Below are 17606 nucleotides of genomic sequence, written 5' to 3'. Positions count from 1 at the left end.
GACCAAGTTCTTTGCACGCATTCTCCATTCTACTCCACTCCCACCAGAGCAAGCCTTACAGACTGGTGGTTCTTGGCAGAGATTATCTTCACAGCATCTGGATCCCAGATGACTAGGTCGCTGTCAGAACCCACAGATATTCTTCCCTTGCGGGGATACAGGTTGAAGATCTTGGCAGCGTTTGTGCTTGTCACAGCCACGAACTGGTTTTCATCCATTTTCCCTGTGGCCTATTGAAATATAAGAAATTACTTCTATATCTATAGCTATAGCTACATACATATCAATTGAGGGCTTCTGAACTCAGAGAAAGATGACCAACAAAGGCACAGAAATACAAAGAGGAGCCACCTGAAAAGGTGGTGAGCTACAGAACCTCACTCAGCAAGCTCGAATTAGTTGGGCTGTCATGACTACCCAGGCAAAATGGTCAAACACATGGTTAAAGATTGAAGTTACTGCTCCTGAAGTAAGCACGTTTCTCTGTATGTTCTTACATTTACTTACTAATTTACTTCTTCTAATTTCAAAAATAATTATAGAGGGTTCACAGTAAAAACAAATGTGATTATAATCCCATCCTTTAGATATGTATTTGTGTTTGTATATGTCGTGTGCATAGAATAAATATGAAAGAACCTCACCCAAATGATAACAATGGGTTCTCTGGGTTGTGGAATCGAGATATTTTTGTTTTCTTTCCAGTGTGTGCTTGTCTGTAATTTACAAATATTCTTTACTGAGCATGTGTCACGTTGGTAATTTAAAAATATACATTATCTTGGAACTATTCCAAATAGTGCCAGGATAAATATATACGTATTGCTCTGCAGTATATGAAAAAAGAAACACTATGTGAGAGAACAGACAACAATATTTATATTTTCCCTCTTTTCAAACCAAAAAGCCTCTTTACAGAAAGAATTGAGTTTAAAACCTAGCTTTGAGCTTCCTGGGAGCAAAGAGGAAAAAGAAAACTCAGTGAAATTACACTGTGTAGATTAATGAGGCATTAGTATACATAACCCTGATAAGAATGTTTTTAGGATTTTTAAAATGAAACATAGAGGAGTAATCAACTTAATAATGAGATAATTATTTATTTTACTAAAATCTTTAAGAGAGTCTTAATTTGAATGGTTCTTTCTTTTGTCAGTCCTTGTGATATGAACAAGGAAAATGAAACAGGCCACTTGCCAGAAGACATTTAGAGATAATCACTTGTATCGCCTGAATGACCATATGCCCTCAGTACAGGGCATCTTGATAAGCAAGATGACTTTGGTCTAGACACAGACTCATTGCTTATCATTTCAAAGGATTATATCCAGTTCTTTCATAAAACTATCCAAACAAAAAGAATTAACTCACTATTATTTTAAGTACAGGCTATTGTTCACTCAGATGAAGGAGTTGCATGTCTGGTTCCTAGTCCTAACAGTCTAGATGAGGAAGCCTCCTTCACAATGCGAGACCTTAGGATTCATCATACTAGAAGGAAATTTTCCACAATGCCTGAGCCACATGGTTCCAGAGACATCTCAGCAGGTACGAGATCCCATCTGCACTTGCAGTGTAACCAGCCCAACTGGTGACAGGAGGTTCTGATCTGGCCCATGGATGTTTCGGCCCTGGCCACCCTCCCATGACCTCCATGCCTTACCACAGCCTTGTCCCAGATGACAGACATCCGCTCCTCCACACCATTGGTGCCCTCAGGAATGGCTGTGAAGTTGTCCTTTCCAATTGCTTTCTGGGCAGTGCTGAAGGTGCAGTGGGCACTCCCAGATAGTTGCAGATCCCCACTGGCAAAGGAGAAAAGCTCCACATGAACAGGAGAGATGGCTGGAGGCACACACACTGGGAGCTTAGAATCTTGTGTCTACTGTGAGGGTTTGGACTCTGACTACTTGGGTTTGGAATCTGACTACTTGGGTTTGGAATCTCTCCTCTACCTCTTACTAGAAATACGAGCTTGGATGAGTTTCTTCCCCTCCCTGGGCTCAGTTACCCCATCTAGAAAGTGAGGGGGTGGGGTCAGATAATCTCTTTTGTAGCAAAATAAAATGGACTCAAATGAGCAATGTCACGATCCTACATGTCTGCAGAGGGCAGCAACAAAGGAGTCTCCCTATAATTTTGATTGTCATCATGACCAGCTATTTGAACTTAGGCAAATGATTTAGCTTCTCTGACCTTAAGTTACTTAATATGTAAATGATAAGAGTGCCTCACTCATAAAGTTGTTAGGAGAAATAAATGAAACTGTTGAGTGTAGTCTTACCATAGAGCTTGGCACACAATAGGTTTTAACTGCTATTACCATTATTAATATTATGATTCTATTAATGTTTAAAATAGGATGGGGAAGAGCCTCTTTTCTACTCTCAAGACTGCAAAATAATTCCCAATACATTGTTCACACTGCAGACTCTGGTATAGTTGATAGATGGGACTGCTCCAGTCCTCAACCCAGCTGGCCCCAAGAGATGCTTTCACAAAACGCCTGCTGCTGGGCATTCCTGCACCAACCTGGCCAGCAAGGAGTTGATGTAGTCCGGAGTAGTTGGGTCAGGGCTCAGGGGTGGGGATGTTACAAATGCAGCCGCCTTGGCCCAGTTCTTGCTCCAGTAATGAGTTCCATCTATGCCAAGGCTGGCAGTGATGGGCTCGCCAAACACCACGTTTCCTAGCAGGGACAGGAAATAGACAAGGGGTTAGCATAAAGTATGTGCTGCACTGGGCCCAGCCTATTTAATTTAACTCCTAAGCCTACCCAGGACTGTGTCTCACAGTCAGACAGACCTGGGTTCAAGTCCATGTTCCCACCTTTTCTAAGCCCCTGCTTTCCCATCTGCTAAATGTGACCAAGTTTGTATTCCCTAGATTAAAAGAAGCAATTGGTTGTTAGATGCAGTGTTAATTCTCAAATTTTGAGGCAAATTAAAATTTGAGGAAAAATAAAATAAAATATACATATTGATTTTAAGATTCATCCTCATTTCAGAGACACTAAAATGCTCCAGTTCTTGCTCTAGTAATGGGTTACATGTATACCAAGGCTGAAATAGATATATTCTGAAATTGATGAAACGAGATGATGGCTACTTCTTAGGCTTGTGAAAATGAAAGGCATATGTGAAGCATCTGGCACCTAGAGGATGCTTGGTAAATATCGCTTTCTTTAGCTGTTACTCCTTCCCACAGTAGGGGCCCAAAGTCCCAAATGTGCCCCCACCACTGGAAATTGCTAGATCCTCCCATTATAATGATATGCTTTGGTTCCATAAAGTAAAATCCATTCCTGTGGATTAGAGACTCTCATGATTTTTTTTTTTATCATGTTTGTTACTCCTAACATGATGACTTGCTAAAAGTCACCCAATAACCTAGGGCACATCAAACATGAGACTAGCTTCTTGGATTCTGCCTCAAAAATTAGGGGCTTAACTACCCAAACCATGGAGAGGGGATAAAGGCTATTGGAATATACACTGATCTAAGCTGTTCAGCTTCTTTAAGAAGAAGGAATATAGAAAGCATAGAAAATATAGAATATAGAAATATATAAAATAAACATATAAAAATTTAAAATAAAAATTAAATTTAAAATATATAAAACTTTAAAATAAACATATAAAAATATATACATATAGAAATATATAGAAAGCAAATGCTAGCTCATAGCTAGGTGGTTGGTACCAAGTTTCTCTATGCCAAAATCTGGGGCCAAAGCTACCCTATACAGCCCTGCACTTCTTTAACTTTGGTCCTCCATCTTCCACAGTGAAATTCTCCATAAGTTTGCACTCTATGGCCAGGATTACAAATAGGTTTCGCCTTGTTTCAGCTCTGTTCAATTGGTAATGGTTGCCTAGAATTCCATGAAGGGAAGAATTCTAATAATGTTTCTGGTCTCAGTAGAAAAGACTCATGATTAATTAGTAATGTCTGCCATGGGCAAAAGAAGGAAGCGATGGCAATGATTCACATAGGACAGCCCTGCTTTTCGGGGTAAGAGTAAAAAAAATCCATGTGATGAGAATTCAAGGGCTCTCCAAAAATACTTACACACTAAAGGATACAGGACCATAAAGATATAAAGAAATGAAAGTCACAGCAAGCACTCAACTACTATTGAAAGAAACAGAATTTTAAAAGTGGAAGAAATCTCCCTCTGGACTATGTTTAGCATGGAAGAGTAAAAGAAGCTAAGACAGTAATTACAACTAGTTTGAATACCAGTTCTCCCATCTGGTAGATTCTGGACAAGTTGTGCTGCAATTTCATCTGAAAAAGGGCATTTCTGAGAAATGCCTATTTCTCAGAGTTCTTTGAGAATTCTACATAATAAAAAAAAATTAAACTGTTTATCTCAGTACAGGGCACATAGTTGTTCCTCATTAAATTGTAGCTTTCTAATATTAATTCTGAGCAGCCATACAGTTAAAGAGCCCTGATGATTGATGACTAAACACACTGAGACTTCAACCATATCCTGCTCAGGAGGGAAGCGCAAACCCTGCTACACTTTGTCCTCCTCAGAATGCTCTTGAGTGTTTCCCTGAGAATGATGGTCCATGAGATGTTTACTGACTTCAATCTCAGCAGCCAGTTTTTCATCCCTGAACTAACACCCCCATTCCACCCTGGAGACACAGCTGTACTAGTTCTGCTCGCCAAAGAATTATGAGCCAAAAGGCTCAGGGTTAGGATTTTTCTCCATGAAGTTTGAAATGAGACCAGCATATAACTAAAACACCCTATCCTGAGCGGCCCCCAGGTCACCTGGAGAATGGTCCCGGTCAGAATGCAGCCTCAGCAGAGGGCATGAGGGTGGTGGGGGGTCACGGTTGGCAGGGGTGTGTGTGTGGCACTGGGTGAGGGCAGAAGGGAGTTCCTACACATGTCTTCTTTTTCTTTTTTTGCTTTTCTCCAAGAATGAGTGAGGAGCACTGGGCAGCTTTCCTGGTTCTCGCTCAGTGACTCATAGCCAGTGGAGCAACCACGCCATGTCAGTTGAGACTTCTAAAAGCTAAGGAGAAAACAGCAGGCCTACGGAGAACAGAGGAAGGAAGGAGGTGCCCCAGAATCTGTCAACTAGGAAGGGTGTCTAGACAATGTGAAAGCCTCCCCTCTCGCAAGAAAAACAGGGTCACCCTGTGCCAGAAGGCCAGGCAGCTGAACACTCAGCCATCAGCGGCAGCTGAGACTATTTTTAGCTACCACAGTCACTCACACGTGGAGTTTCACAGGCCAGTTTTGTAGATGAATCACGCATCTTGGGCCTCTCCACTACCAGAATGGCCACTGGCACGCAGTGGTAGCAACCGCATCACCGGGCCTGGTAAATCCTCTCACAACGCAACACAGAGCTGCACATCTGAAGCTTCTCACCTGCACTCGTCACTTACTCAGCCTCACAACGGACCCCACGAGTCTGACACTGAGGATGAGAACCGAAACAGAAAAGAAAGCTCTGAAAACTTTAGCTAAGCACAAGACAAGCAGGGGAATCCCAAGTTAACACCAGTGGAGCAAAGAAGCAGAAGTCAACAGGCAACAGGGACAGAGCCAGGGTCGTGAAGGCTGTGATGGCCCACATGCTTTGGAGATCCACTCAACCCCTTCTCTAAAATAACCTGTGCTAGTCTCAGTGGCTCAGGATGTGTGACCTGCATCTGCACTGTGGCCTCAATCCTGGCCAGATACCATCCCCGGGGTGTTTACTGGTCCAGGGATGAACACATGACCTAAGCCAGGCCAGTCACAGTGCTCCTGGGGACTTTTGCTTGACCTGCTAGAAAAGGTGTATTTTACTTTCCCATCATGCTCTCCACCAAAAATTGAGGACAACAGGTGCCTCTCAGCATCTATTCTGTGACTGTTCATACTGAACATAAACCAGAGGAAAGACAGCCAAGAAAGGAGTGCACGTGACAAACCCCTAATACCATTGTTGAGGCCCCTCGATCTAGCCATACCTGAAACACCTATAATCGGTTATTTACTTGTGCTTGTTTAAGCCAGTTTGAGCAGGATCTTTGAATTTTGCACCCAATTTAATCCTGACTGATATGTCCATTTATAAAACTCAGACAAGGTGAACTGAAAATCAAAGGTCAAGGGGAGAAGGAAGATGTACAAAGTCTCAGAAAAACTGATTCAAGCTGTGCCATCTTGGACAACTCACCTAACCTTCCTGAGCCTCAGTTTACTTACATGCCAAGTGGGAGAAATCCCAGGATCCTCCCATCCACACCGGATGTGGAGAGGGGTTTCCTAGGGAGCAAGGCAATGAGCAAAGTAGGCACCATTTATATTACACAGGACAACCAGAGAGGGAAGGAACCACGCAGTGCCATCAGGGGCTCCGAGATCTTGGAAACACAAATCACCTTTTTTCCTGGCTTGTGAGATGAGGTCAGCTGCACTCTTGCTCATGACCTTTGTGACGTAGAGAGGGCAATTGGTTTGGCTGGCAATGGTGATGGCACGGAACACAGCCTCAGCTTCCAGCTGCAAGAAAAAGTCTCCAGGAGTCAATAGAAACAGGAACCTCTCAAACTGGTGGCTCCCACCTCCACGAACTGTGAGGATGCAGTGCTGCACAGAGGTTATGGATAATTTTGGCAGGATCTGGAACTAGAGAGCCTATATCCACATCTCAGATCTACCACTTCCTAACTGTGTCACTTTACTCAGCTTCCCAGTGCCTCTGTCCCTCACTAGTAAAACAGTATAGCACAGCATTGTCATCTGAGAGCAATGCCCGGCAGAGGGTAAGTACTTTTTCCTTAGCCTCTGTGGTTATCACAAAGGTGACATCTGAATGAAAGCCTTTGCTCCTCAATCTTCTCAGGACAGAATCTCTGGGAAGACACAACAGCAAACCATTATGTCTAAAATAACAGCCAAGACAGTTAGGCATCCTGGCTCCTCAAATCCTTTCCTGCAGCAGTAAGTGGTCAGCAAAGGGTTAATTCTAGGGGCATTTCTTACAAAAATAATTCCCAGGTTTCTCAACACAAAGACTTCTTTTATTATTGATCTCTCCCATCTTATCCTAATGTAGAATTCATGTTTTCAAATAAGCTAACCAACCCAGTGGCATTTATTAAGTAAGAAATAAGAAGTTTTCCCATACTTTATTAACAAAGCAAGATCTGAGAGCTGAGACTCTTTCAGATGGCCCGGTTCTGAGTCCTGGTTCTGGCACTTATAAGCAAGGTGACCTCAGGTACATTACACAACCTCCCAAAGCCTTAGTTTCCTTGTCTGTGAATTGAGGATAATAGGGTTTGACATGTTGGGCTGTGATGAGAATTAAATGAGTTAATCCTTGTAAAGCAGTTAGCCCATTCCTAATGGGAGAACAAGGTAAGTGCCTCTTGAGGGTTTGGTACTGACATTATTATTGATAATATTTTCTAACCAGTTGAGGGTCTGTGTTACTCTCAAGTGGTCTGCTCTCAATTGGTGTGAGTTAGTCCAATTCAGCACACAGCAAAGACTTTGACATTTTTCCATTCAATTGGCAACAGTTCCTTTTTTTTATGGATATGACATTCTGGTTAGCCTGTGGAGCCCAAAACTTAAAAAAAAAAATACCAAAAATAGCTTGCAGATGCCCAATGGTTGTATAATGCAAACCAGTCACTGCCCATAGTGGGTGTAGCTCAGCAGACTCTAAGAACTTGGCTGGCTGAGCTGGCCTCCCCCAAGCTGCACTTTATTCCATGTGGATGGGACCTTGCAGGCCCCTGGCCATAGGCAAATGTGGACACCTTCCTGAAGCACCCAGAATTTTGTATTCTGGAGCAGCTGTCTCTGTGCCTGAGGTCCCAGCTCTCTGAACAGCATCACTTGAGATGGTGTCTGGGTGTGCTTGAATTGAAGAGGGTCTGGCTCCTCCTATGCTCACTCCTCCCCCTTCACACCCATGCTGACCACTTCAGCTCCCCCAGGACCTCTGTCCCGGTCCCTTTGATCTTATTCCTCCCAAACACTACAGGTTTCTCAGCACTTTGACAACATGACTATCTTTGGAAGGTTACATCACCCTCCAACTTCACCAAAAGGCCTTCCATGGCTGTAGAGATTTGCGGCCGAGAGGCTTTTTTACTAAAAAGGAGACAGGAATAAGGAGGAGGGTGGGGTGGTAGGGCTAAGGGGAGGTTGAAAAAACAAACCAAGGAACAAAAATAGACTTTGCTCTGAAATCCCCTGGCTGCTGCTGGAAATCCATCTTGCCAGCACATCTCCACAGTGACCAGCATTTAAGAAAAGCTTCAGAAACAATGCTGATCACTCTGGTCTCTTCATGATGAGTAAACCATTTTCCAGTCCTTCAAGTGTGATCAGCCAGGGGCTTAACCTCTCTGAGCTTCAGCTTCTTTACTTGTGCATCAATGGCAACCACACAGGGCAGCAGTAGCGAGAACTGAGATAACGTAAGCTATCAGCACATACTAGATGTATGCATTCCATAGAAGTGACCTACACCAGGTGTTATTAAGGAGACAGACTTCAGGGATGCTGTATGTGACTGGAACCCTAATAACAAAATTATAAATTATTTAAATGGCAATAAAAGTATCACTAGACACAAAGGAATTTCTGAGGTGCTGATAATCTGTTTCCTTCTTTGGGTGCTAGTTACACAAGTGTATCCAGTTTGTGAAAATTCATTGCCTCCTTAGCATAGAAACATTTTTGTCTCTGTGTGTTCTATTTATCTTTTAAATAAGACTCTAAAAGAGATGGGATATGGGAATGCAGTCATTTCTGGTTATGATTCCTTCGTCTCCCTGTTGTAGGGTTTGGAATGACAGAACAGAAACAGGATTTGCTTCACTGATATGGAGGGCCTTGACTTTGCTCCAGGTGCTAGACCCAGGCTGCCCTTCCAAAGCCAATGTGCTTTCAGGTACATGGGCAGCCAATTCCCAGCTCTGTGCTCCATGCCAGCAGGTGAAGCTGCTGACATCTCGGAGACATGGAACCAGCCTCTAGTCACCTTTGTTTTGTTATTTGGCTGCTAAGCACAGACATAAATAATCATTCATTTTATATATGAGAAACTTCCATACCTGGACATAATCATCACATTATACAAATTGATGAGTATAATGTATATAAAAAAGTCCATTCAACCTCTTATTTATATGGCCAATATTTTGCAGGACTCAAAATGAAATAAGGGAGTAAGTGAAAACGTCTATGAGATTCACACTGAGATTTCCTTAAGAAAGGGATCAGAAATTTAACACTCCTGAATAGCTCTGAAGGACACTCCAACTTGTGATATCTTTAGAGAGATTAGGGGTCAGAAATAAGCACGTCTCTTACATTCCTTTCTAATTTTCTCACGGGCTCTTGAGCTAGGGTCAATCAGAAGTGGTCTTTGGAAGAAATGTTCCAATACTGCAACCTGGTACTCAGATTCTCATCGCCTTTTAACAATGTTTATTCATGCATTGTGTGTGCACCTTCATCCCCTGTAACTTACCTCCTCTGGCCTGCTCAGTACATGGCCTTCTGGGCCAGTTATCCCCATTTCCAACATGCGGGTTTGCTCCTGAAATGAAAAAAGGAAATAGTTATTCAATAAGCTCAAGTGAGATTTGGAAAAATTACACTGGTATGTTCTGATCTAAAGATCTAAAGAAGAAATATGTGTATGTTGAACAGATGTATTAATCCTATATTTGGAGTTGCAATAGATGGTAGACTCAACTAAAAGGAGGAAAAAAACATTCAAGGGTGATTTGTTTTTACTGAAAGAGAGTTGTCTGTTAAGACTATTTTTTGTCTATTCTGCCCATCAAGAATCATACCAGGTCACTTATTCTTCATCTCTCTCAGTCTCAGCTGCCTCTGAAACTACACTTGCTTATCTCATTTGTTTATTCACTCACGCTCTTTAAACCATTTCACTCAACAAAATGTACTGGGCATCTGCTTCCTGCTAGGTTCTGGGTAAGTACCTGCATTAAAGCAATGCAGCCCCTGACCTCACAGGGCTTACAGTTTAGTGCTATGTTTCCCAAAGTGTGAGCCACTCATCACTTACATCAGAATCGCCTGAATTGTTTTTGTAGAAATGCAGATTTCTCGCTCATCCTAGCCTACCACATCAGAAGATGTGAGGTTGAATCCTAGTAATGCATGTTTTAATAAACCACTCAGGAATTTTGATGTTTTAAATCTATGGCTTAAATGAATGGATTCAAAATTTAACCAAACAAAATAGTGCCTCCAAACAGCATTTTCTGAGTTAGTGTCTTGGTGAAATTCTGTTTAACCAAGTTGTGGACATGGCAGAAGAAGTGCATGTCCCTTGTGGCTGATGGCTACGTTCCTCAGACTTCTAGCCTCTTTCTGGAAGAAGCAGGTAGCTGGACAGTGAGCACACACACGCATGGACTGACTGGAACTGGCAGAAATCCCAAGCCACCACTCCTTCAGCGTTACTGGCATTCACTCTGAAATTATTAAGACTGGTTCCTATGAACCTCTGCACCAGCAGGCCTGGCCTAGTGACCTGGGAGTACTCTGGTAATGTGTAAGACACATAGGAAAGATGGTCAAAGCAACAAGCCTTGTCTCACTTTGAAACTATGAGGCATTTAAAAAGGTTAAGGATTCTTACCACCTGGAAAAGAACCTTCTGTTTTTTGTTTTTAGTAATAGAAATTTCTAAAAGAGGAGTAGAAAGGAAAATGCACATACTATAAGCAACCATGAGAAGTGAAATGGTCACTATCTCTAGCTCTACAGAATACAAAGAAAGGTTAGAGGCTTATTTTTCTAGAAAAGCACTTCCACTTTTCATTCTTACCATTTTCACTTATTGAAACTTGAACTGAATTAAATTTCTTCCAAAGTCTAGTGAGTTTCTACTCTAAATTGCCTCCAGTCACACAAGGGTTAAGGTCTCCAACTAAAGAATCTCTGTCTTAGGTGACATTTATGCTTCTGTCTTGTTTGAGTGCACCAGGATAATGCACAGGACAAAGCTAAGCTCAAGTGGCGGCTTCCAAGCACATTTAAATCACCAGGGGATTATTTTCAAAATACACTTGCCTGAACTCTGCTACTGACTTTTCCTAATTCCCGAATACCTGGAATTAGAAAAATTTAGTGATTCTAATGCACTGTTCAGGCTAGGAAGTCCTATTCTGAAGCCATGATGTCCCTATAGGTGGGAGATTAAGAATGGCAGTAAAGCCCCATCGATGCTACCTTACATGGGGATAGCAGTAAGCTTGTTGTGGCATTCATCACAGCTACAGTTACATCACAGTTTGGGTCACGACACAACTGTAGCTTAGTCCATAAGGAAAGGAACCCTGTCTTTTTCATCTTCCCTCTCCAAGGCTTGGCGCATAGTAGGCGCTCAGCGAATATTTGTTAAATGAATGGCTAAAGATGCTGTCCTCTCAGACTGTTTTGCCAACTTGAAATTCTTGAAAATCATCCTTGTTTGTATCCAAAGGCAAAGATTTCTCTCTCAGATATTCACTTTTGAATAAGTGCAGCAAGAAATTCTGAGTATAGCAGCTGCCTTCATTTAAACAATGTGATAAAGATCTTTCAGCTCAAGCTGAATTTAATAAACACACACAAGAAACTCATCCAAATGGAAAAATGCTCCTACTCTTTTCCCGACGGATCTTCCCAAGGTAGGGAAATAGTAGTGGGAGGGGAAACTAGAGAAAGTTCCATGCTAAGGATTCACAAGAGGAAAGAAACTGACAACAGAGACTTTGGGTTGAAGTCCATCTGCCTCCACAGGGGCTGGAATTAAGTGCCAGAGAGTTTGGTTTCCAGGGCAGCTGAGAGAAGGGCTGGGACCTCTGGCTGCTGCTCTGAAGACTTGGATAAAGGGAGGAGTACAGTTCTAATACCACTGGGTTGCCTCCCACAGGACCAAGGCATTTGGACTCTCTACAGAAAATGATTTCATTATCTCTGGGTGTGTGGTGGACGTGGGCGAAAGTGCTATCAGGGTCCTGACTAATTAGCCTCCTTGGTCTCAGTGAGAGGAAACTGTACACTTACCTCACCTCCCCCACCAGCGAGACAACATGGAGAGTCTGAAATCACAACAGATGGAGCCCTGCATGGCTGGGGTGCTGCCTCCCCACAAGCCTGCAGCTGGGCTTGAGACGCAAGGGATCCCAGATATGCCATCTCTGGGTAAAGATACCCACTGAGGCACATCCTCTTAGGGGCAAAGATTTGGTTTTCCTAGTTATTTGCTCTAATCCTTGGGCCAGTGATCTAATCCTTCTGAGCCTGGATGGTCTCATGTATAAAACAGGGAGGAAGATAGCATCTTTAAAGGATTGGGAGAAAATCAAATGAGAATATACCAGAAAATTTACCAGTTCCTGGCACACAGTAGTCAGTGCTCACCAAATGGCACCTGCTATCAGGAAACTAATGGTCCGAGATGAGGGGAGGCCTAGACATTGTTCCCACACCCCTGCCGACCACAGTTACCAAGTTCTGGACAACTTCTAAAATAAAAGCACAGCCCAAGTATTAGTGAGCTACGGAATGCATCTGTTTTGGCTCACGTCAATAGCTACTGCCTGGCCCAAAGTGCTCAGGAAATACTCTTTGAGGGAATGAATAATGGTTTCTTGTTGCCAACATTATCAAATGGATGAAGAAAGCTCACTCTTTTTTTTTTCTGGCTGTCTCCTCCTAGCAAAGGCCAATCTTGAGATGTTTTCTGAGATAAACAAAACCCTTCCTAAGACACATCTGTCCATCTATTCCATTAAGCAGCCCAGGAGATGGAGAGATAACTGCTTCCTGCTTCCTTACAAATGATCAATTTGGGCGTTGGGGCCCTCACTTTCATCACTCGTTCCTCAAGTTTCTCAATATGATTTATAGGAATCCAGTGAGATGTTTGCTCCTCACGAGACCTAAATTTGCTCCTCATGAGACCTAAATTCTCTATTATCTAAGGCTGTGAGTTCCACAGACTTGGATCCAATCTCTGGCTCCTGAGAAATGCTGCCTTACAGTCTTTCTTTATGACAGAGAATGTCTTGTAGCTTTGAGACATTTTCAGAAGAGAATCAGCAAATGCTCTCCCACTAAATGGTCCAATTTGAAATCCTCCTCCTCTTCCAGGATGCCTTTTCTGATTCTCCAAGAATGGCCAGCCCTCTTTCTGTTTTAACGCATCTTCTAGTTTCATTACTTGTCTACATTCCCCTCTCTTTTATTTCCTCCACCTAGATTCTGAGGTACTTTGGAGCAGGTTCTGTCTTTAGCAAGGTACTTATGATGGTGTCGTGCACATATTGAGAGCTGAAGCAGCACGGAAGAAATGAAGAAACAAATGGGATGCAGACCCAAAGCACGCTCCAGGGAGCTGCACGGTGTTACCTGGGCAATGATATCCCCATTCTCAGCATGAACTTGAGCAATGGCCCCCAGCTCTCCCAGGCAGGTGAAGATCTCATAGAGCTGAAATAGAAACGAGTCTTTGTCACTCTTGCAGGCACTTTTAGCAACCCCACAGAAGGGCCAATTACCAGAGCCCACGCTAAAACAAATGGGATAAAGCAGAGGAAATAAGTCACTAGGGCAGAAATATAGATTATATAGGCATGACCAAAGAGGAGGGCTAGTCCAAACAAATCCTAGGAAACTGTGACTATATAAAGAACCTACCATGTTCCCTAGACAGGTAGAGCAAATACATAACAAAGTACTACCAACTCCTCTCCTCTGCCTCTAGCACACAATTTTAATGGAATTGTTTTCCCACTGAGCTGAGAGACAGCCTCAGAATTCTTCTCAACAAATGCTCCAGAAAACCTCTACAGCCCGGCCAGAAACAAACACAAAAAACTGAAACCCTTATCTCTTAACCTGTGAAGGTAGACATACCTTCACCTCTAAGCAGGAGGCATGGGAATTCATTTCTTGTATTTCCTCTGAAAACTTAGCCTCTATCTAAAGCAAACGCATGTCATGAATTTCTTAGTGGGAGAGTCAGAGGCAAGGCAATAGGATTATTCCAATCAGCCCTCCTGGTCCTGCAGGTGAAGAGCCTCACGCTTTCACTGGGCTTATGAGGGATTTGGAGCTTGTTTGGTAGATGGAAATTTAGGCATGTTCCTCCTCTTCCGTTTAAGAAAGCTGCTGCCAGTGGAAACTCTAGCTCCCTGTCTGTCTTGCCATGAACCCTGCCCGTTACCTTATTTAAAATGTAATGTGGACTGCAAAGGCTTCAAGAAGCATTCTGGCCCAGTGGTCTCCCACAGTGACCACAGTGATTCATGTTACAAGGGCCAAGGTCATCAGCAACAATAGGAAACCCATCCAGATACCCCAAACCACATAGCAAATGGGTTGTTACCTCTGTGTTAGATACTTGATACAAATCCTTATAAGCCATATAAACCATGAAGGAGTTAACCCCTGCAAAAGAGGGACGAGAGGAAAAACAAGAGAAAGACAACGTTATCATGACTGTCCTCCGTCCTTTGCTCCCACTTCCATTGACCATGAGACCCAGCTGCATTACCCGGGCTCCTGTCCAACATAAAGCAGATATTTGTATTCTTCAAAAGCATTCTGCCCTGCCCACCCCTGCCCCATAAAATCAACAATTCCTAACAGATGTCATAGCACAATGGTCTCTTCTTCTGTGCCTCTTTCTAACCTCCCCTGTCCAGCATCCCCTATCCCAGAAGGTCAATAAACTTTGGTATTGCTCAAGGCAGTAGCAGGTGGCATTAAGAATCACTCTAGCACACCAGTTGTGTTCATACCCTGGGAGCTGCACCATTGAAATCCACCACATACTAGTTCGGTGACCTTGGGATACTTAACCTCTCTGGACCTTGGTTTTCTCACCTGTTAAATGGAAAAATAACAATACCCTACTTCATAAAGTGGTTGTGAATATTAAAGGAGAGAATACATAAAGAGCTCTTAGCACCAGGCTTGGCACATATTTGGTTTCCAATTAATGGATCTCCTGGGATCAGTTCATTTTACTGTGCAGGGTGTTGGATCAGAAAGGAGAACTAAGATACAGACCCTACCCTTAGGGAACTAATGGGCAGGTTTTACCTTGTGCTTAAATATCTTAAGTTGTGGCTGGGTGTGGTGGTTCATGCCCGTAATCCCAGCACTTTGGGAGGCCGAGGCAGGTGGATCACAAGGTCAAGAGCTCGAGACCATCCTGGCTAACATGGTGAAGCCCCGTCTCTACTAAAAATACAAAAAATTAGCCGGGCGCGGTGGCAGGTGCCTGTAGTCCCAGCTATTCGGGAGGCTGAGGCAGGAGAATGGCGTGAACCCGGGAGGTGGAGCTTGCAGTGAGCGGAGATCGTGCCACTGCACTCCAGCCTGGGTGACAGAGCCAGACTCCGTCTCAAAAAAAAAAAAAAAAAAAAAAATTAAATGGTAAGGTTTATGTGTAAAGATCTATTTAGATCTCACCCCAAATAAACTACTAATACAGTGATTTACAGAAATAGGTGGGACTGGGGAACTGAGAATCATTTTGAGGAAAGGGGGATAATTTTGGTCTCTAACCATTAGGGCTCTCTCAGCCCACAACGTTCTGGGCCAAAAGTGGGTTGTAATTTGAGAACTTCCCTACTCAGAGTGGTTCAACTCAGGGCAGTCTTCCCAAACACTACCCTTCCCAAAAGCCTCTACATTATCCATGGAAGATGCAGGCTCTTTGATAAAGAAGTGAGTGTTAAAGTGATTCAATTTTCTACCCCAGTTGAGATGCCCGATGTAAACGCAAATATAGAAAGAAGGAGTTAATCTCACATTCTGTGTCACCAACAATTTTGCAGGGCTTGTGGGGTAAGGAGGGGGATGGAAAGAGAATATCATCCTCTGATGGGTCATCCTTTCCCTGCCATCCCAGGGCGCACTCTTCCACTGGACTCCTAGCATTTGTGTCTAGACTACTCCTTTGGTAACGGTTCTTGCACGCCATGACATTTATTCTGTTGTTCTTCATGAGCCTGTTTTCTTTTGCCTTGCGTGTTCAGCAGAGGCCTTTACTTACACTTCTCTAAGACTCCCAGGCCGCCTTACAATGCTGAGCACATGGTGCCTATGTGTGCCTGTATGTGGCGGGGAGGGGTTTGCAATATCTGATGATCAAAAAGAAGCAGAGAATAGAGGAATCTAAGAAGACAGCAGAACCTAAATCATGTACTCACTGAGAGGACACACCCTGGCGCACACACAGAAACACATATACATATGCATGAACATGTTTTCACACCCTAAGCTCCCAGCCAGAGTACCAGCACATCCTTGCTCCTGGAAATGCCTTAGCCTTTTCTAAGGATGCCATTGTTATATGATAGTAAGGGTTTGATCTCTACAGTAAAAATGATACAGGTTAAAAATCCCTAATCTCATAGGTCATACTAGCCATAAAACCTTATGTAAGATCAGTTAACCTCTCCCAACCTCAGTTTCTTCCTCTGCAGAATGGGCAATATTGCATGGAGGTGAAGAGCATAGAATTTGAATACATCTACTGCTAACTAATGCTATGATCTTGGGCTGCTTATTCTAAGCCTCAGTTTCTCCGTCTGCAAAGTGGGGAGAAGAATCACTATCTCACGGGGATCCTGTAAGAAGTAAATAAAGTGCCTGGAACATTGCACTATCCCTACATCCAGTGCTCATGCTCAAGGTTCCAGGCTCCAAGTAAAAGACAGTGACTGAGCGAGTAGATAGTGTTGGAAGGACCGGCAAGAAGAAGCTAAGAGAGGAGGGAGGACAGCATGTTTGGGCTCACCTTTGTCCTTGATGAGGTTCTGCACTTCCTGCTTGACGCTGTCATTCCAGTGGGTTATGTCCACATGCAGGGCATAGTCACAGCAGCTCTTCCCATCAGCCCACTCTCTCCATTTCTCATAGGCCTCAGTCAGGCTGGACTCAGGCTCAGGCACCACATGGTCAACTGAATGACAGAGACCCCAGATGAGTCACTCTGAGACACAGCCTTTACTCCCCTCTGCCCAGGCCTGCTCCTGCTTGCTTAGCTGTGACTGCAGAATCTCTATTTCCTGAGCATGGAATTAACTTTTGAAGGGGCTCCCTGGTAGTTTCAAGAATGCTGATCACTTAAATGTCACAAAGCTATGTGATTTGGAACAAATTACTAGCTTTCCTAAACCTCAGTTTTCTTTCCTTTCAGTTGGTGCCAAGTGGGGTGGGAGACAGGGTGTTACTAGTGCCTTTCTTCTGAATTTATAAGATTAAATGGGAAAAATGCACGTAACGTCCTTCACCTAACGCCTGGCTCGTGGTAAGTGCTTCATAAATGTTAGCCATCAATGAGGGCCTACTATGTGTCATTCTTACTAGTACTGTGGGGGGGGTCACTGCTAGTGAAAAAAAGTCAGACTCTCTTCCAAGGGCGAACGCGAGGTTTAAAGCTAAGTCAGGGCACAAGACATTGAGGCTCTCTGCTATAGGACAAAGCTGGTGTCAGTTACATAAACCTGATACTGGGCCCGCAGATCTTATTTCCATGGAAACTTCTTGTCTAGAATCTGGTTTCTTTGAGGCCCAAATCTACTCTG

At 43.4% G+C, this 17606-nt stretch overlaps 1 protein-coding gene across 2 annotated transcripts in view; it reads right to left on the bottom strand.

The window, feature by feature from the left end:
* The window catches only part of DPYSL3 (dihydropyrimidinase like 3), a 116085-nt gene that overhangs the window by 8847 nt on the left and 89632 nt on the right, over positions 1-17606 (bottom strand). For both annotated transcript variants that reach the window (XM_050794004.1, XM_050794005.1), the window contains exons 4-11: positions 16817-16981; positions 14393-14454; positions 13414-13494; positions 9512-9580; positions 6399-6519; positions 2533-2689; positions 1664-1805; positions 60-230 (exon numbers count right to left, since the gene is read on the bottom strand). In XM_050794004.1, the coding sequence (XP_050649961.1) occupies positions 60-230; positions 1664-1805; positions 2533-2689; positions 6399-6519; positions 9512-9580; positions 13414-13494; positions 14393-14454; positions 16817-16981 (968 nt within the window). The remainder of the gene's footprint in view (positions 1-59; positions 231-1663; positions 1806-2532; positions 2690-6398; positions 6520-9511; positions 9581-13413; positions 13495-14392; positions 14455-16816; positions 16982-17606) is intronic.

Source organism: Macaca thibetana, chromosome 6 (genome assembly GCF_024542745.1).
Source record: "Macaca thibetana thibetana isolate TM-01 chromosome 6, ASM2454274v1, whole genome shotgun sequence".
In the NCBI taxonomy this organism is placed as follows: domain Eukaryota; kingdom Metazoa; phylum Chordata; class Mammalia; order Primates; family Cercopithecidae; genus Macaca; species Macaca thibetana.
The sequence above is the reverse complement of the archived record's forward strand: the minus strand, read 5'-3'. Positions and strand labels throughout refer to the sequence as shown.